Here is a 21222-nt window from a genome sequence, read left to right as displayed (position 1 = left end):
ATATCTAAGTGTGCATGGAGATTAGTTTTGCATAAACCATTTACCATAAATTAGACTACGAAAACAGGATGCGGACTCATCTTTGCCGTGAAAAAACACGAACTTCCAGTTTTAATGGTGTGCAAACTCTCTCCCATCGCTAGGATTCAAGCTTCCTTCAGCATGCAGTAGGTGCACAGTGAGCAGTGGCATTGGAACGGACACTTCTTATCACAACACAAGGCCGACCTGTCGGCAGCTAACACTTAAGACGGTAATTTGCAGGAAGATCAGATAACATGGCGAAAAGATCGAAGGCTTTTACGTGCGGCTGAACACTGGATCTGGGTCTCCACTCACAGCGAGAGGGACTGGGAAGTTTCCCTGCCTCGTGCCTTGCTGATGTATGAGCAGGAAAAAGTTATTTGAGCGTTACAAGGTCACACAGCCCAGTTTGCGTAGATTTGAAGTGACATTTCAATAAATGCAACGTCAAAGAAAAGGATTAAATACGTACAAAATTATTTTTCACCCCATAACAAATCTGCAATAGGATATATGCAAGGTTGACTTTTTTTTCAAAGTGTGAACACATGAGGAGGTTCGATCCGATGTACGAGATTTTTAAGATGTGCCCTTCGAAAAATGTTCAGATGTTCGGACCATCACCTTCACAAAATGCATGGTTGTGATGCGATTATGCAGAGAGCCCCCAGAGTAGCAAATGGAGTGTTTCCATGTGAATCTCCATGTTTTTTTTCCTATCTTCCGAAGGCAACATGACTGCAACATCAGCCCCGGAGTCATGGCGAAACCACAGCCTTGCGTTCGACGCGACGGCCGGGAACGGCACCTCGGCCTTCACGCCCGTCATGCCGCCAGCCATCAGCGCAGCCATCAGCGTCACCTATGTGGTCAACCTGGTGATCACCATGGCTTCGCTGGGTTGCACCATGGAGCTGTCCAAGATCAAGGTGCGACGTCGCGTCCGACATCATGCTGATTTAGGTTGCGCGATTATCAACAATTTGTGTGTCCTCCCTCCCAGGGTCACATCGTGAGGCCTAAAGGTGTGGCCATAGCGCTGATGGCTCAGTATGGGTTCATGCCTCTGATAGCTTTTTGCCTAGTCAAGGTTGGTAAAGCTCAGTTGGTCCAGTTGTTAAAACAAAACTAAACAAAACAAAAACACCTGAGGAAATGAACATGAATTAACATATGGAAGTGTGTTGCTGCCATACTAACTGTATTCACAAAAAAATACTCACATTATTACATGAAACAATCACTTTATTTCGTGATAGTGAAAGGCTCAGTATCAATGCATTTACGTGAAAAGTTTCAAGTTGTCACTCGATTCTTGCAAGATAAATTCACTTTATTTTGTGATTGTAAGGATAAAAAGGGCTCAGTATCTTGTAATTACATGAAAAGTTTTACATTTTTACTCAATAGCTTTTACAAGATAATTTCAAATTCTCAAATACTGCCACCAACACAGACAAAACTATTCTGCAAAAACAACCTCATAAAAATCTCCTCAAAAAGAAAACTTCCAACCACCGACCTCTTTTTTTTTTTTTTACTCCTGCTCTCCCTATGTGTGTGTGTATGTGAGCTCATGTATGTGTGTGTGTGTGTGTGTGTGTAGGTGTGTGTGTATGTGTATGTGTGTATATGCAGGTGTGGGTGTATGTGTGTGTATAAGTGTGTGTGTGCAAGTGTGTGTGTGTGTGTGTGTGTGTGTATGCGTGTATATGCAGGTGTGGGTGTATGTGTGTGTGCGTGTGTGTATGTGTGTGTGTGTGTGTGTGTGTGTGTGTGTGTGTGTGTGTGTGTGGCCTAAGGGGCCTCTCCTTGTCTCCTCCAACTCGCCGCTGCTATATACGGTAATACCTAAAAAGTCTACGCGTGGGCCCACATCTAGCAATGCTAACTAAATTTAAGGCGTAACCAAACGTCCTATTTGAGAGTCATATCATTAATCAATTATATACAGCTCATATATCACTATTCTATAATTAAATATAAAAATAAGCATGTACAGAATGAACATTCAACAAAAACAGTCAATCCACACACCAACACTCACTCGCACGCACAGCCACAGCCAAGCAGTCCACACACCAACCCTTTTTCACACATACGCCGTACCAACACTCTCCGCACGTACACACCAACACTCTCCGAACACACACACGATCAAACAACAAACACACCAAGGAGTTCCCCATTCATACAAACCTATGAAGCATGCTTTTTGCCGCATCACTTTAATGTGTTTATCTTTATCACAAAATTTTGCTACAAGCTTTGAACCAGATTTGCGGCTTCCTTTAACACGCCATCTCTTCAACACATATCATCTCCTGGACCCGGGTCATTTCTCTTCGTTTCAGCTGACGTACTTCACTTCTCTTGAAAAACTTCACTTTATTTTACTTACCTTATCTCAGCTAACACATTTACTCTTAACTTCAGCTGAAACATTACATGTCATACCAGCTGAAAAATTTCGTCACTAAAACTGGACATCTGTAGATACCTCTCGTGGGTACCTCTCACTTCTGTTTTTCACTGCAACAGATATCTCTCGTGGACATCTGTAGATATCTCTCATGGGTACCTCTCAATTTTTTGTTTCACTAGAAGAGATATCTCTCTTGGGTATCTCTGGACACCTCTCATGGGTATCCCTAAAAACAACAGCAGATATCTCTCTTGGATATCTCTGAAAACAACAACAGATATCTCTCTTGGATATCTCTGAAAACAGCAACAGATATCTCTCTTGGATGTCTCTGAAAACAACAACAGATATCTCTCTTGGATGTCTCTGAAAACAACAACAGATATCGCTCTTGGATATCTCTGAAAACAACAACAGATATCTCTCTTGGATATCTCTGAAAACAACAACAGATATCTCTCTTGGATAACTCTGAAAACAACAACAGATATCTGTCTTGGATATCTCTTATTCCCCCCTATAATAAAGGCAGACAAAATTTAGACAAAGGGTCCCTCAACACCAACACATCAACTGAGCAGTGTCCACCCACACAAATGATCTTTTACGGTGTGGCCAGACAGCATACACATGAAAGCCTCATCAAACAAACCAGCGACCCCAGATGTGAGAAAAGCTCACCTTTTATGCCATGGCTTGGAGCGGGAGTCGGTCCGATGAGGCAGTCAGCGACGCAGCGGGCTGCAGCACATCTGGAATCTTGTGACGCCAAAATTGTGGTGGATTCTTCAGGTTGCAGTAGTGAAGTGTGGGTGTTGAAGGAATCCTCGAAGAAGTCAGGTATCAATTAGGCAACCTGTCCGCCTGAGGAGGTTGTGTGTCCAGATGCGGAGAAACTCTCACCAACTCTCAACCTCATCAGAACAGTTTGAACATCACCTTCTTTAACACACAGGTCTCGTCATCGTGCACATTTCCTTATAAGGAGGACAAAGAGATAAACATGAAACAGGAGACGAAGGGATGGGAAAGTTACAGAACAGAGTTGGAATTGTTGTCTAACGCTCTTCCTAGGGAGTTGAGATGAAGCCATCCTGGGGAAGTAGCCTGATACAGACTCTGCGCTAACGAGAGGTCTGTTTGTCTTATCAGGCAAGAAGCCTGTAGGAGTAGGACCAAAGTTTCAGACACTCCATTATCTGGTAAAATGTGAAACTTCCATGTAGTTGTTTGATATACCTTTCACAATCACGAAATAACATGAAACTATCACATAAAAAAGTGAAAATGGTGACGTAAAAACATGAAACTTTCATGCAAGATGTGTGCAAAACTAGTTCAAACAAAACTACATTTTACTGTTATGACTGGTGATTTTTCTTTCAGGCTTGATGCAATTAACTACCCATTGCCCACTGCGCTGCAGGTGTTTAAGCTGTCTGAGATCAGAGCCGTAGTGGTGCTGATCTGTGGCTGCTCCCCAGGAGGAAACCTCTCCAATATCCTGAGCCTGGGTCTGCACGGAGACATGAACCTCAGGTAAAGGTCATTTCGGTCATTGGTTCCCAGGACCTCTTCATAATAAAAGCGGAAATGTTGACACTGTGTGTCAACATTTCTTTGACATGAAAGAAAGGAATTCAAATCAAGGAATTGATGACTTGTTTTGCTGGGGTGCCTTCAAACTCTTCTCGAGGATCCCTCTGAAGGTCCACTGATGCATTTGGCACTTCAAAGCAAGTAAATTAGTCTGCATCCACGTTCTGCTGAGAGAAAATAACGCAAAGTATGGGTCTGAGTGGCACTAACACAGAGGAGAGCAAGACAGGGCCAATGCTGGACTCCAGGCAGACAACATTCAAGAGCTCCTCATCAACAATAATGGTCCCATTTATAGTGAGTAGAGTGTTCAGCAAATTATTTTTTGTCAGCAGACTGGTAAAACATCGCAGAGAAACATTAGCACAGAAATCTCCGTCAACATCTACTTTTGCTGTTTTTTTCCTCGCCAGGGCAACTTGGAGGTATCTGTGAGATCTTGTGAGTCTTCTGCCACACTCAGAAAACAGGTTGTGAGCTGTTTCTATGTCAGGAACTCTTGAATAACTGTCTCAGTGTTTTGCACATCCGGTTTTGCATAATTACCCTACATAATGATGACTAGCAAATAACTCTAATTAGTGTTAATAATGTATTCTTTGTTTGTTTGTTTGTTTGTTTTTGTTTTTCTTAAATAGACACAGCCCAGGCCGTGAACACTTTTAGCCTTGGGCACAGTTCTATTTAGATGCCCCAAACCCATTTCCCACTGAGAAGCTAGAAATCTTGCCATGTATATAAAAAAAGAAAAAGCTCCGAGCTGCCCCCAACCAAGAAGCATCTTTTTCCTGGAAAAGGGGGAGGAGTTAGAGGATCATTTGGTCGTGAATGGAGCCACAGGGGAAGAGCGGAGAGAAGCAAACCTGAGAATAACGCCTGCTACTAAAGCGACAAGTGTGAATGAAACAGGAGAGTTAGGACAGCACCTTCCCATCACCTTTTCCCCAACTGACTTTGCCGGGAAGTTAGTTTAACACCACTGCACATCAAAGCTCACCAGGAGAGGGAGACACACTCATATGAAGCCCTTCCTCCTAGCACCAGTAGGAAGTAGCCGATGCTGTCTGCCTGATCTGATAGTAAAATAAAAAATAATATATATAAAAAAAGCACTAAGCACTTGCACACATAGGCTTATCCGCAAGACCGAGAACAACAAGAAGCAATAAAGGCAGGTTTGGCGTTCCTCGTATTTGGAGTAGAAAGGTGTCTCGTCAAGTTGTTGGAGCCCCCTACGAAAAACCTCTCATGAAGCAGATCATGGGGAGCCTGTCCCTATAAAATCAGAATATGTATGCATCTGTTTCTTCAATTAATTACACCATGAATGTTATTATTACTACGGTGTGTGGGTGCGCGTTATCTCGCTTGGAGAGCAAACTGCAGGTCTCTGCTGCTTGCTGGGAGAGTGCCCTAACATCACCTGAGGTTGTTGTGGTGTTTGCAGTGTTTGGGGCACAGAACAGGAAGAGTTTGGCACTGCTGGGTCAGCTGACTGGCGATCAGGGTCTGTAGTGACGACCTGTGGTGGTGGAGGTGGTTTGGCGACAGGAAGGATGTGGCGGCGATTTCTTCTGTAGATGCCACCATCAGATTGGATGATGTACGAACGGGGTTCTCAGCACACATCTTTCACCACACCCAGGCGGTCGTGCACCTTGGTGGTCTGCATCCTGACGACTTGTCCTTCTTCCAGCAGCTGTAGTGGGCGACTGGAGGTGTCATAGTACCGCTTCTGGACCTGTCTCTTCTTCTGGAGCTGAGAAGCAATCCGCCTTGTGTCCCTTGGAGCTGGCACTAGCATTCTGTTGCTGACAGGGAAGGTTGAGCGTGTCTGTCGCGACATCAGACGCTCTGCAGGCGAGCCCAGTGTGTTGTCTCTTGGTTGACTCCAGACCCGGGTGGCCTCTGTGCATTATATTGACGTAGTCTTGCTGCAGGGAATGAGGAATGACTGCTCTGTGGCCCTTTACGATGATGCCATCCCCCGTAGCCAACTCATCTCGGTAGGGGAAGAACGCACGAATGGGAAGTGGAAGCTTGCATTCTTTGTCGGGCCAACCGTGTTGAATCACAGTGGAGAGAGTCTGTAGGACTTGGTCCTGTGCTGTGTGTGTCCGCAGCTCTTCTAGTCTGGCTGTTGAGATATAACTGACAGACATCACTTCAAACGCGTCAGTTGTAGCTGATGTTTGGGAAGCACTTGTGTCAGAGGAACGTGACAGCGTGTCAGCCAGGTACAGGTGCTTACCCTGTTTGTAGATCAGCATGATGTCATAAGCCTGTAGTTGCAGTAGCATCCTCTGCAGGCGGGCAGGGGCTGTGTGGATTGGTTTCTTTAAAATTGTGACAAGGGGCTGGTGGTCTGTCTCCACAACCGTTGCTTTTCCATATATGTAGTCCCTAAACTTGGAGCATGCAAACACAACTGCCAGCAGCTCCTTTTCGATCTGAGCGTAGCGAGTTTCCGTAGCATGACGCATCACAGGTTAGCGTGAATGGATATTTTACATTGTAGTATGCTAAAACGGGAGGACTGGTCAGGCATGATTTGAGCTCGTCGAATGCCTGTTGGTGTTGTGGAAGCCAACACCACGCGGTGTCCCTGCGTGTGAGCTGTCTCAAAGGTGCTGCAATCTCACTGAGCTTTGGGATATATTTCCCCAGATAGTTCACCATGCCGAGGAATCGCTGAAGGGCGGGAACATCTTCCGGGACTGGCATCTTGTTGATGCTGTCTTTGTTGGGTCAGCCTTCAGGCCTTCCTTGTGACCCACATAGCAAACCTGGTCGGGGCGAAACTTGCACTTGAGGGGGTTCAGCCGAAGGTTTATCTCTCGTGCTCGATCAAGCACTTTTTTCAGATTGGCATCATGCTGTGCAGCTTCATGACCTCCGACAATGATGTCATCCACGACAATTGCACACGGGTAACCAGCAAAGAGCTCCTCCATCGAGCGTTGGAAGATTTCGCTTGCTGAACTTATGCCAAAAGGCATACGGAGGAGCCGGTAGCGACCAAAGGTTGTGCTGAAGGTCGTCAGCATGGATGATTTGTGATCCAGTTTTATTTGCCAAAAGGAGCTCTTCGCATCAAGCACCGAGAACACTGCTGCACCTGACATCTGGGTGGCAACCTCTTCGACGCTACGTATCGGGTAGTGGGGCCTCTTTAAAGCGGTGTTTGTTTGTCCTTTTTGTGTGCAACGACCATCGATGAAACCCAGACTGTGGGTTCTGACACTGGAGTTCTGACACCTTTGTGTGTCATAGAATCAAGCTCTGCTTTGACACGTAGCTGCATCGCCAAGGGGATGCGGTGTGCTGGGCGGACGTTTGGCTGTACCGTTGGGTCCAAGGTCATGGAGTATGTGATAGGGAGCTCACCAAGCTCGTCGCTGAACAGAATCAGAATCAGAATCAGAAATACTTTATTTATCCCGAGGGAAATTCTTTTCGTAACAGGGTTCCAGTCAACTTGAGAAATGTACATAAAATATAGAAAGAAGCATGCAATTAACTAAGTAAAAAATAATAAAAAACAATAGAAAATTAAGTAGCTGACAGAAAAAATTGGCATAGTGCCAAGTGCAAATTTTAACAGTTAAAGTAAAATAAAATAGGAATTATACAGTTTAATTGCCACAGGAAGAAAAGATCTTCTGTGGCGCTCAGTCTTTGAGGTGGGAAGTCTAAGCCTCCTGGTCCTTGTGCTTCTGTGTTGGACCAGGAACTGACGGAGGGGGTGGGTGGTATTTTCCAGAATACTTCGCAGTTTCTGAAGCATACGCCTCTCCATCACTGACTCCAAGGAGTCCAGCTTCACTCCAATGACGCCACCAGCTTTGCGGATGAGTTTGTTGAGCCTGTTTGAGTCTGCGACCTTCAATCTGCTGCCCCAGCACACCAAAGCAAACAAGATAGCACTTGAGACCACAGACTCATAAAACATTCTCAACATAGTCCAGCAGATGTTAAATGACCTGAGCCTCTTCAGGAAGTAGAGGCGGCTCTGGCCTTTTTTTCAAAAAGGGCATCGGTGTTCCTAGCCCAGTCCAGTTTATTGTCTATGTGGACTCCCAGATATTTGTATTCCTCCACAGTGTCCACACAGGCCCCCTGGATGGAAACTGGGGTCACGGGAGACTTGGTCCTCTTTAGGTCCACCACCAGTTCCCTGGTCTTTGTCACGTTGAGCTGCAGGTTGTTCAGCTCACACCATGTAACAAAGTCATTGATGACGGTCCTGTACTCCAACTCCTCACCTCCACTGATGCACCCCACTATGGCCGAGTCATCAGAGAACTTCTGAAGATGACATGACTCTGACCGATAGCTGAAGTCTGTGGTGTCCAGGGTGAAGAGGAAGGGCGAGAGGACGGTTCCCTGAGGTGCCCCAGTGTTGCTGACCACGCTGTCCGACACGCAGCTCCGCAGGCGCACATACATAGTCGGCCAGTCAGGTAGTCAATCATCCAGGACACAAGGGGTGCATCAACCTGCATCTCCGTCAGCTTCCTTGTGTTGTTCAAAAATGTCGTCGGTGAGGACAGCGTTGTTCTCCGTGCTGATCTGGTGAACATTGGGGGTTCGGTGTGACAAGTCCCAGGCACACACATGCACGAAATCCTAGCAGTGGCACCACATCGCGCTCAACTAGGAAAAAAGGAAGCATGTGCTGCTGTCTATCAAGGCAACATGGCAGCATCACTAAACCATTGGTCTGTATCTTGTTGCCTCCATAAGCTACTAAATTTGTGGTTTTGCTGGAACCAACGATTTGCCCTGATGAGATGTCGTCGAAAGTTTCTTTCGACATGACATTGCATTTTGCTCCTGTATCAACTTTCATCTCGATGGGCTCGTAACAAAGCCTTCATCTCTTACTTCTGCCTGAGGATAGACAGTGTCCACACAGACATCAACTGGCTCCACGACATCCACATAGAAAGTGTCATCGACTGTACTGCATTCTGGTTCTTCTTGCTCTATCTGATGCACTGGTAATCTGTAGTGGTTTCTTTGTGGGTGCCTGTCTCTATCATTTCTTTGATTATGTGAGGTGGACTTGCAACATATTTGGAAATGGTTTCTTGCAGTTACGGCATTGCTGGCCGAATGCAGGGCATTTGTCCCTCTGTGCAATGTGGCTGTTTCCACAATTGCCACAATTTCTGATAGCGTTGCTATAATTGTTCTTTCTTTCTTTTAAATCTCCGTTGGAGCCTGGATGGACTGCATCCACAGCAGTGGCTGTGTGTTGCTTACCCAGAGTCTTTGTATTTCCTTCAGTCAACTCATGTATTCGGCAGACAGAAATGGATTTTGCTAGGGTCAAGTCATTGTCACGCAATAAAGTTTTCCTTATGTTGTCTTTAATGATACCACACACAATCCTGTCACAGATCAGTTCATCTGTCAGATCTCCAAAATGACAAGTTTTAGCTTTTATCTTCAAGTCACTGATGAATGACTGCGCAGCGTCAACTTCTCCGGTTGGGCCGAAAAATGTGGAGGAAGAAAAATAAACTCACGGCGATTAGTCCGTTACAACTTCTCACACCATGTTGATGTTCGTGTACGTGTATAAGTGACTAGTCCGCACTTCGTATACACACATCAGGTTTAATGATCAGGAGCTAGTGACCACACTGTTGACACAGTGAACAGGTGCATCCGGAACTACGGTGTTCGACGATGTCCATAAAGAACGGCAGGCTCATCTACACTCGTCTCCTCGACTGAGGCGGGCTTTCTCTCTCTTTATACACCAAAATCTGAATATAAACACCCCCACAAATGCTGCTCAGATTGAAGCCACAGGTATCTGCCATCTCCTGGTGTAAAGTGGTTAGGGTTTACACCAGGGGTTAATTCAGTATTCAAGGGTTAATTCAGTATTTCCACCCCGATCGCAGCATTGTGATGACCATCGTCTCCAACTTACTGGCCCTTGGCATGATGCCTCTGCTGCTCTACTTGTACTGCAAGGACTTCCCTGGCCTGCACACCTTGGTGCCCTACACTGACATAGTCATAGCACTGGTCATGACGCTCATTCCCTGTGGAGCCGGCATCCTCTTCAACCACTACAGGCCACGGCAGGCCCGGATCTTCAGCATGGTAAATTGGGCGACAGAGAGATAACGTCCAGATCACTGAGGATTCCAGGCTGGATTTTTTTTTTTACACATTTATCTTGAAATGTTTCCCTCCAAATAGTTTTCAGAGGAACAGAATGTACAGTAATGCTTAGATTTAGATAAGGATTAGGTTTACAGGTATATGTTTAAAACTGAAGAAAAATAAATAAATAAAAACAAAAGACATTAAATGAAGAGTAGAGAAGGACACTGAAGTCTTTTCTCTATTCTTGGCTAACTTTCTACAAGTTAACAGAACATCGCAGCTTGCAAGAGCAAGCTTGCAACACTGGTCAGTTGTTGCTTCTGTCTTTACAATTTGAAGGACAACTGAACTGAAACTGACTCTCTGATTGAATAGGCATCTTATCCTTCTTCCTAAGTCTGAACCCCTAGATGCATACATACATATACATATATACACATATATGTACACAAACAGTATATACACACATGTATATATACATATATTTATCTGTATAAATGTATATATACATATATAGAAGTTATGTGTATATATGTGTGTACATGTACACATACTGTAGATATGTATATATAAATATATGTATACATACATATATGTATACGCCCTGCTTTTATCAGATAGGTTTATGGGCCTTGCCGATCACCGTCGGGACGATTGGGACCCTCACCAGTGTTGGGATCGGGGGCCCCATCCTGACAGTTTTGTCCCCTAGCCTCATGGCCGTGGGGTCGCTCATGCCAGTCATGGGCTACACCTTTGGATACGTCTTATCAGTGCTCTTCAAACTCAGCCAAGCGTAAGTCAGGCGCAAGGCCACGTCTTTCCGTTCGAGCAAAGAGTCGTGGGTGGTTGAGGGGGGCGATGGTGGTGGGGTGGGGGCGTCTTATGTCTTATGTATCCACTTATGATTATGCCTTACGTCCTCAGGGAGGGCAGGACGGTCGCCATGGAGACGGGCTGCCAGAACATCCAGCTGTGCAGCACCATCTTGAAGCTGGCCTTCCCGCCGGAGACTATAGGCATTCTGTTCATCTTCCCCCTGGTCTATGCGGCGCTGCAGATCATAGAGGCGTCGGTGCTCATCGTGCTCTACTGGTCTCGCCGTTGGCTCGCGGGCCAAAGGAACGGTGAGGGCTCGACAGCGGAGGGGTCGAACGTGCGCGCGCACGCAGTGTCGGGTGAGTGAAGAAAAAACACCTGGCTGACGTCTTAAAGCAACAACATGGTGTTGTTGTTGTTTTTTTTTTTTAAATGACACCTTCAAAGTAATTTGTAGACATGTGTTACGTCCACCTGGTGAACCCAGTTGGTGGACAAACACGAGACAATCAGAAAATCAGATCAAAGTCTCAATGAAAGTGAACAAAAGATTTATTGTGATAAATCAACACTAAGGGGGCGTTCTCATAGCCTCGCCATGGTACAGTTGTAGGGTGTTCACACTGGCCGCTACACGGTTGTAGGAGGCGCCGTTTTGGTACCTCAAGCACTCAGGGTCGCGAAAACGACGAGCGGCAAATGGCGAGGTGCTCGGAACAAATCGAGTTGCTCCTCCGTAAAGTTAGGGAATCCGAGGAGTCTTGAGGCGACAGGAAATACGGATTGGTCGAGAGGACGTGGCTCTTCGCCGCGAGGAAGCGTCGAACACCGCGGCATAAAGTCGTCCTTGGCTCGCTAGGGCAGCTATTTCAAATAAGGAGGCGTGTTTACTGTCTGTTTTTCTGTTTGTTTGTTTTTAAATGAATGCTATTTCCCGTTGTATCTGTCTCGTGTTTACTTTTGGTGAAAATATAAAGGTTGAACTACACCTTTACTCTCCCAGAAAACGAAACAAGAAATTATAAATGTTGCCTGCATAAATGGTCGACTGTGACTTCAGTGAGGGAAACTCTTCTTTCTTTAACAGAAAGGCAACCACAGACCGAGCAGCAGGTATGAAACAACCTCTACTTTTTCCATCGCTGCGCTGTTGTGTATCGCACAGAAATAATGCCGTCGAAAACATTGTCCCGCTTTACCGCGTTGACTCCGCCCACGGTCTTGTGAACCGGGGGCCAATGAGGACACAATCGAACCGTGGCGCGGTGAGGCGTGGCGTGGCGCGGTGAGGCGTGGCGAGGCGAGGCGAGGCGAGGCGAGGCGAGGCAAGGCGAGGCTATGAGAACACGCCCAAGGTGGGGGAGGACGGGGCAGGGTGACTGTGCCAAAATAAATGAAATCGATGTAACAAAAGTAGGCCTGCCTGGCTGAACTCTAAAGAAAAACAAATAAACAAGATGCCTCACTGGCTTATCTAAAAAAAAAAAAGGTCTCTAAAAACGTACAAGTGTGGCACAACCAATAAACCTAGTGGGATAACAACAAATCAACTATGTGCGCAAAGTGGACAGGGTACTTACCTACTCCCTCAAACCTCCCACCGCGAATCAGACAAATAAAAACCATGTGTCTGAGCAAAGAAATCAAACAGCAGGAGCAAGAGAGCGTGAAGGCCGCAGACCTTCCATTTTATAAGGTAGCCTCCGTCTTGATAGACCAGCTCGAAAGACAGGAGGCCAATAGGAGGTGTGGCCTGCTGCCGCAGGCAAGCACCTGAGAGAAGAGGAAAAACACAAAGGGGAGGGGGGAGGGAAGACACAAAAATGCACGCTATCTGCTTGACACGTAACAACATGCAAGTATGAGAATGGCGCTGATGAAGCGCCCCCCGCTGGCCTTGTGTTGGACCAGATAACTTTGTTTTCCTTCCAAACACATGAATGTTGTTTTTTGCCAGAGGCTATAAACAGAGGGCTATATATGCGCAGATATATATGTGTCTATATATATATATGTATATATATGTATATATATATATATATATATATATATATATATATATATATATATATATATATATATATATATATATATGTATATATATATATATGTGTCTATATATATATATAAATACACTACCGTTCAAAAGTTTTAGGTCACTGACTCATTTCTACATTGAACTCCATTGTAACCAGTTTTATGCAATAATGATCTTGAATGTTCTGCAATCATTATGAGAGCACTGAAATCAGTCAAGACGTGTTTAGCAAGTATATGAACATTTCAGTGTTGAATGAAAACCATTTCCAATGTCTAACTAAAAGTGATTGAAAGAATTCCAAGTGTGCAAAATTCTGTGTGAACACAGAATTTTGTTTTAAACAGCCATAACCCATTATGCTTGGTTTCCACTTTTATGTTTTAGCACAACACAACAAAGTGTGATTATAATACAAAGCTTTGTTTTAGAAATGTTCACTCATTTTTTTTAAGCAATTTTAAAGCATTCAACTTCTGTAATGATATATTGCACACTTGATATTCATTCATTCTGCTGGAGCCTCTCCCAGCTGTCTTAGGGCGAAGGCAGGGTGACACCCTGCCCAAGTCGCCAGTTCATCGCAGGGCCACATAGAGACCAACAACCACTCACACTCACACTCACACTCACATGCACACCTACGGACAATTTAGAGTGTTCAATTGATCTCACATGCATGTTTTTTTGGACTGTGGGAGAAAGCCGGAGAACCCACGCAGACACAGGGAGAACGTGCAAACTCCACACAGAAAGGTCCCAGGCCCGGAATCTAACCCACAACCTTCTTGCTGTGAGGCGGCAGTGCTAACCACTGCGCCACCCACACTCAGCACACCCTGACTGATTTTCCTGCACATATCATGTTCTTGAAGCATTCCAGGCGATTATTTCACGAGGCTGCTTATATATGAGTGCAATGCTGAAATCAGTCAGTGACCTACACATAAATGCATATACAGTACGTGTATATTATTTTTTGATCATCCCTCATGCAAGAGTGCTCCACAGGAGTCTACTATGGAAAATTCAAATTTGAAAAAAATATACATATATTACATACAATGAGTTTCTAATACTTCTAAGAATGCATGTATGCAAGTGTTTTGTCTTAATGAATCCTGTTTTTTTTTCTTGATGACATTTGTCTCACCCACAGCAACATACCAACCGGCAGACAGAGCAGAATCCCCCCTCAATATGACATAGTGGAAATTCACACAGACGCTCCTCGCATCTGGACAAAGAAATGTGGTTTAAAAGGACTTTTGAAAATGGGCAAATAATTGCAACCCTTACTTTTTAAATGACTTTAAATGCATTATTATTATTATTATTATTATTATTATTATTATTATTATTATTATTATTATTTAATGCTAAGAGGTCCCAGTGGATCTTAAGACTTTTTTCCTGTGTGTCATAATGTAGCGCTGGAGTTGTAAAAATTCTGTTAAAACTGCTTTATTCTTTGTGTCAGTCATTTTCTTACACAATACAAATCAAACTTTTTTTTTCCCACACAAGTAAAATACCTGTACAAAAAAATGTTGCATTTCCCAAACTCTTGTCTTCAGTGTTCATTTATACCACAAACCACAATCAGCCACAGTACCAACCTCAAAGTAAAACTATTCACATCATGTAGACCAAAAAAAAAAAAAACTCTACAATGCCGTACACAAAAAAACCCTACACACAAAATCATTTTTACAAAGCTAAACTGCATTAGGAGCCGTTTTTCAAAGGGTTGAACTAAAAGGAGCCATACACTGTTTGCCATACAATGTTTTCAGTTCGCCAATGAGTTGCACTTGTGCAATTTTGTTTGAACAGAACACTTGTGAATAGCTCCTTTACAGAGTTTTCTCTTCCCTGCAAGGCCTTCACCTAAAGCAACCCAAATCTCGAATTCAATTAAATCCATGAAGTTTGTTTGTTCTTTTGCACGGGAGATAAAAATAAGTCCAGAACAATGTGTGCCAGCAACACAGTGGACCGAGCCTTCCCACGTCAGCGTTTTGATCTCGAAACGCTTTCAATGCAAAAAATAAAAAAAACACTCCGCCCCAATCCCCCAAAAGCAACATGCATGCAGTCAAATGTAACCGTTATCAATAAAAGCAGCAGCTGCGAGAGGTACAAGGTCCAAGAGGAGAAAGGACCCAATCAAAAAAGTGTGATTTCAAATCGTGAAATCAAGTCTTTATTTCTCAGTAGAAGAGTGGCTGAGAAAAATAAAGATGGGAATTTTATGGTTAAGGCTGCAAAACGGTGGATGGCCGATGTTACGTTGATGAGCGCAGAGACAGCCTGTCGTTAAATGACTTTAGATGACCACCTACTAACCATTTGGGAGAAACATGGTGACAATACTGGCGAACTGGGATAAAAAGAACCTGCAGCCGGTTGGGATTATTACACAAAGGAAGAACAGAGGCGTCAAGTGTGAACCAACATGTGGCTCGCAACCTGAAGAGGACGAGAGATGGGCTGCACTGCTGAACACAGAAGGCCTGCCGGGTACATTTGGTTTTAAGGTGCGTTTCCTGGATACTGACCCCTTGTGGATGGTCGAGAACATCACATCCTTCTAAACTAAAACCTACTTTTTTTTTTTTTTTTACTCAAGCTGCCTGTCGTTCACAACACTGTTTAGCAACACGTCTCAACACCTCCTGGCGATCCGATCATCCCAACGCAGCTTAAAACCAAATGTTAACGGGTGGCCAAACGTTTCAACGATTAAGGACGTCCGACGGAGATGTTATGGAAACCTGAAGCAAAGTAAACAAGATATGTGAGCTGGATGGTCGGTCGGTCGGTCGGTCAGCGATCCCTAACGTTGGCTGTCGGTGGAAGGAGAGCGAGATCGGGAATGTGAGCGGGACAGCGAGCGGGAGCGGGAGCGGGACCTGGAGGCTCTCTGGGCCGGCAGTGGGGAGGGAGGCGTGGTCGACTTGCTGGTCTTGGAGGAGCGTTTGGCCACTTCCTTCAACTTGGGGGAGGAGCCGCTGCCGGCGGGGGAGCCGCTGTGGGAGCGGGAGCGGGAACGGGAGCGGGAACGGTTGTGGGATTTGGCAGGACTGCGGGAGCGTCTGGGAGACCGAGACGGGGAGCGTCCGCGAGAGCGAGACCGAGAGCGAGAGCGCGAGCGGGACGAGCTCTCGGACCTGGAGCGGCTCCTCGACCTGCAGGAGAGATCGGTTCATCGTTACCCACAATGCATTCTGAACAGGTTTCTCTTTTTCTTGACATTCCCTTGGCCGACACTCAAAGAATCAATCTGTCAAACGTCGTCCGTCAAGCCCTGGATTCATTTATCAAAGGAGACCTGACTTACTGTAGCGGAACCCGTATTTATTCATAGAGTTGAAGCGTCTGCCTTCGGCTGAGTCTTTCATTTCAGACAATTGTGAGTGACCTCGCAAGAGCTTAAAGGTCGACTGCGTAATATTTGGAGACATCAAGCGGTTACGTTCAAGGTTGCAGTGTCTCGTTAGTGAGCTACGGTGGCCTGTGCACTCAAACCTGGACACCTCGTCCACCCTCTCCTTCATTAGTTTATTGGAAAATGCGAGCGGTCGCCCTTAAATACGAAAGGAGCCGTCAGGTGGGCTGGATTGTCCACACCAGGCTCTCCTTACAAGAGAACCAGTCGAAGGGGTGGGAAACCTAATAACTTTTTTTTTCTACTGCGAGTATACACTTCTATCAATGTATTATTGGGCATACGTTGAGTTTTTATAAGCATAAAAATCATAAATCAAGTCAAATATTACGTACTGGATATTTCAGAACCAATTGAGTCTAATCTCGACAGCCTGCAGTGAGTCAGCAAGCAGTAGATTGCTGTGCTTCTACGCCGATGATGATGATGACTTTAGCGACTTTGCTAAAGTTTGCTAAAGCGAAGTGCGTGTAGCCTCGTGTTGCTGAAGATGGACGGCTGCATGGGTGCTCAATGGGTTGTTTTTTTCACCGCCGTCACTTATTTGTACTCTTTTTTTCTCAAGAGAATCTTGCAGGCAGAAACTCAGTGTCTTAACATCATGGCTACCAACACGCAATGCATGTGCTTTCTAATGTTGTGTGAAATGTGAGGATTCAAACAAAAAGTGGCCCAAGTTACCAGGTTGGCTGTCATCATCTCACGCAGTCATGTAGGTTTACTGTCTGTTTGTTTTTTTTTTGCATGTTTCCTCAACATGTGTTGAGTAGCAAATGGCTGGAAATGTCCCTCGAGTGAGAACCTCACCTCTTCTTGGCCGCTTCAATCAGCTTAATCTTCCTGCCATTCATTTCCTTCCCAGATAATTTCTCAAGGGCATTTTTCAGGTCGCTGTAAGAGGCAAACTCAACAACCCTGTTGAAAAAGAACACCAGCGAGACAACGGTGATTCAGGCGCTTTCACAAAGCGAGCAGGCGTTTTGACAGGACGGCTTTGCTCACCCTTCATTGACCTTGGGCCGATGAGCGTCTGCAAATGTCACCTCGCCGGCTTGTCTCATGAAATCCTTCAGGTCCTACACATTTAAACGCGAGTCAGCTTTGGGGGGGCACGTGCGCAAGTCCGACACATTTACAAAGCAGGACTAATTAACCCAAAGAGAGAAATGGTTAGAGAATCACTGAGAGGACTAGACAGGCTAGATAAGAAGGAAAAAACTCCAAGAACCCCAGACAGAAGATACAAATTAACAAATTGGTGCTTGGAGACATTTTTTTTTTTTTGGAGATTGACCAAATTCGAGTTTGAAGAAGATTTTGACTTTTCTTTTCTCAAGAATTGAGGTTCTTGGAATGGCTGATTACAGCTCAAAGACACGTGAACGCCATCTGCATGAACTAAGCTGCAGTGGCGCCGCACGGGCGGCGAGTGGCGCCGCAAGCCCCATTTCTCCCTGGCAAGGAGGGCACAGGGCTCGGCGCCGGGGTCGGCGGGGGGGCCGCCCCTGTCTCGGCACCCAGCCTCAGTAAAGAGAGAGAACAGGGTGGAAGAGAGGAAACTACTACCTGAGAGAGCCACAACCCTCGGGATAAGAGCAGAGTATATCCGTGGGCACCTGGCGGGAATTCGCTCTCTCTCATCTCTCACGATGTGCGGGAGGGACGGAGGGAGGGGGGGTGGGCGGGGGACGATATCGATCGATCGGAGCCCCCTCAATTTAACCAACCATCGATCAACGTGCCATGGCCATCGACTCTCGCTCTCTTCCTCTGCTTTTCTCTCTGCTGCCAACTCTCTGTTTCCTCTCTCTCGCTCGCCCGCTCGCTCGGGCTCTCGGGCGCGCTCGCGAGCCTCTAGCGCGCTTGGTGCGAGTGGGGGGGCGGGGCCGGCAGAGCGCTCACATGACCAGTGCAGACGCCAACTAGGAGCGGGGGACAAGACTGGCTTGACAGCTCAGGCTCAACCCAGACAGAAGGACCCAGAAGGGGTAAACTCCACCATAAGCGAGCTCGTCCACATCACACAACAGTCAGGCTGGCAAATAAAGGGGTGAAGAATTGGTTAAAAAATTTGGATGAAAAAAGAGGAACAAATTCAACTTTGCTTTGCTTGTTACTGCTCTCTGAATTACAACTCGACTGCAATTAGACGCTGATTTGTTTACAGTACAGACAATTACGAGCATGTTACAAAACTAGCATCGATCAATATTAGCAAGTGAACTGACTGGGATATGGTTTTAGCAGTGTCAAAACTCTACTACTGCATGCTTACAAATGCTGAACTCAGACATCTTATACAGATACATTAAAACCAATGTGGACAACACTGACCTGCCAGCTGACACGAGACGACAAGTTCTCCACAATCAGACGGTTTTCGGTGCGCATTGGAGGAGGGTTCCGGCTGAAAATGGCATGGAAAAAAATATTTGGGGGAGGCTCATGTGGGGGGGGTGGTAGGGTTGAATAAAGTCCGTGTTGACGGAGAAAAAAACAAACAAACAAAAAAAAAAACAGCATGCAGGGTTTGAAAAGCACTTCTAACTTTGCACTTTCCTTCGAGGCCAAAACGACTTCTGAACACTTCCTGATGAATGTTGTGTCAAATAGACTGTGTATCAGGCAACCTGAAAACCTACATTATTCAGGAAGTCTTTCTGAAAATGTAAAAAAATTAAATCACCAACGTTTCACTAAAGTGTAATTAAACACTTTCTCCGGTGCGGGCCGTGCCCTTCCAGTGACATAATGTTCCGGTGTCTACGGCCATGTGGGCGCATTACACTGAGACACTCTGACCACTTGGATTTGGGCCATAGCTCGTTCGCGGTCACATGGCGCTGATGACGAGGAAGGGTCCCAAATAGGGAAGTAAGTGAAGAGGCAGAGACGGAGGGAGGTTTGTGCCACACACAGGTGATGGAATATAAAATGAGAATCCGGAAGCTTTTCTCATTTCTCCACAGAAGTTAACCAGTAACCCATCTCTTTAAACGCAGCCAACAAAAAGAGAACGCCAAAAATGAGAGCACGTCGGACCGCTTGAGTGACGTCACGCGGCAACGAGCGACCCTGAACCAGAACTTACCTGCGACCGCTCTGAGAGCCTCTGCCATAGCGATCGGAAAAACGTCCTCCGCCGCCACCGGCCCCCCTGCCACGGCCGCCACGCAGGCGGACGCGAGCGTGCTCGATAGTCACCCTGGAAGAGAGACGGGAGGAATCGGTCGGCGTTTCGTGAGATTGTTCACACGGAGGAGGGCGACGGTATCACGTACCTCTCATTGCACAACTCTTTACCATCGAGTTCATAAACCGCATCCTCAGCATCCCTGGGGTCGTCAAATTCCTTCAAGGAGAGGGCAATAAGGAGAGAAAAAACCTTTTAGAACTGAATGTCCCAGTAATGGAGTATGGCTGAGAAAGTCTACGTTTAATCTTAAAAGAATCACATTAAAGTCCAACAAAACCAGAATGCATTGTGTTTTTAAGAACAAACTAAACTTGCAACTTTGCTATGGCGAGAACTTGGGAAAATATGGAGCCCTTAAAGGCAAAGTGTGTGTAATAATCAGATGCGAACAGATCTAAACTGGATTATTAAAAGGCATGAGAGAACTCAGATAATTAGGTTTGATCCTGACACTGCAGTTGCTGCCCGTTTGCCAAACTACTTCACAAAACTTCAGTATTTGACTCCATTGTGTAAAGAGGGAGGGACTGACTCGCTCGTCACCCGTATTTGTCATACATTGTAAAGTGTCATTAATGTCATTTGCAAAGAGAGTTAAGATTAAAATGAAATGAAATACAAACAAAAAGGGTGTGTTGCACCAAGTTAAATGTGACCGTGGGCAGTATTTCCTACGGGTGCCTGAGTGGGGACTAAAACACAAGAAAGGCGTGGGGATCCAAAGCAACCAAACTGCTTGGTTGCATCACCTGTGTGTGTGCGTCAGGTGATGATGACTTGTTTGACTGTGATAAATAAGTACGCCAACTGTGTCTGCGTGTAAGATGACTCACAACAAAGCCAAAGCCTTTCTTCAGGTCGATATCTCGGATGCGTCCGTATCCTTTGAAGAACCTCTCCACATCCTTCTCCCTGGCAGAGGGGCTCAGGCGGCCGATGAAGATGCGACACCCACTCATGTCAACGACGTTACCTGCGAAAGTGTGTCAATTCCAAGTGGTTTGTGGTCAGTAACGGAGCGAGAATAAGCAATTATTTTACAGGCAGACGACCCCAAGAGGAAAATCACACTAGCAAGCTAGCGTTCAACAACAGGGCGACTAGCTAGCACGCTGAAGCAAGCAACTAGCAGCTAAACTATGCTAAGCTAGAAATGAGCCGCGTTCTATCCAACTACTGCAGGGTTGCATTAGGGAGCTTTCAATTAAGTGCACACGTACCTAAACAGGAACCCTAAGACTGACCGAGAACACCTATCGTTAACTCCAAACAAAATGTCGCTTCTGTGATACAACAAGGAAAGGGGCGGCGACCACCTTCCGGCTGCTAGGTTTTCTTCTTCTTCTCCTCCCCCTTTCTCTTCCCTGTTGTCCAGAGCCCTGCCATGATTGCCACCTTCTGGAATCTCACGGCCACTCCAAGCTGTAGTTCACTATTCTGACCAGGGAGTGTCGCTCGTGTATAACGGTAATTCATTCGTTCGTTCATTTTCCATACCCGCTTCTTCCCGAGCTCAGGGTCACGGGGGTCTGCTGGAGCCT

At 45.7% G+C, this 21222-nt stretch overlaps 2 protein-coding genes across 2 annotated transcripts; one reads left to right on the top strand and one right to left on the bottom strand.

Annotated features, from left to right (window-relative positions):
• The first annotated feature begins 738 nt into the window (after nt 1-738).
• LOC142896130 (hepatic sodium/bile acid cotransporter-like) lies at nt 739-14354 on the top strand. The gene is made up of 7 exons (XM_076037624.1): nt 739-953; nt 1028-1114; nt 3876-3988; nt 9967-10171; nt 10795-10973; nt 11105-11355; nt 14194-14354. The coding sequence occupies exons 1-7, from the start codon at nt 759-761 to the stop codon at nt 14241-14243; spliced, it is 1080 nt and encodes a 359-aa protein (XP_075893739.1). The 5' UTR covers nt 739-758; the 3' UTR covers nt 14244-14354.
• Nucleotides 14355-14482: 128 nt separating this feature from the next.
• On the bottom strand, nt 14483-21058 carry srsf5b (serine and arginine rich splicing factor 5b). The gene is made up of 8 exons (XM_076037794.1): nt 20902-21058; nt 20515-20654; nt 19767-19837; nt 19577-19690; nt 18820-18892; nt 17488-17561; nt 17293-17400; nt 14483-16225 (listed from the first exon to the last, which is right to left on the bottom strand). Exons 2-8 carry the CDS (start codon nt 20638-20640, stop codon nt 15874-15876), a joined length of 918 nt encoding a protein of 305 aa, XP_075893909.1. The 5' UTR covers nt 20641-20654; nt 20902-21058; the 3' UTR covers nt 14483-15873.
• Nucleotides 21059-21222: the final 164 nt, after the last annotated feature.

Source organism: Nelusetta ayraudi, unplaced genomic scaffold, assembly GCF_046127955.1.
Source record: "Nelusetta ayraudi isolate G7.1 ecotype Tasmania unplaced genomic scaffold, CSIRO-AGI_Nayr_v1 ptg000052l, whole genome shotgun sequence".
NCBI classification, from domain to species: Eukaryota; Metazoa; Chordata; class Actinopteri; order Tetraodontiformes; family Monacanthidae; genus Nelusetta; species Nelusetta ayraudi.
This window is presented reverse-complemented; position numbering and strand designations above follow the sequence as displayed.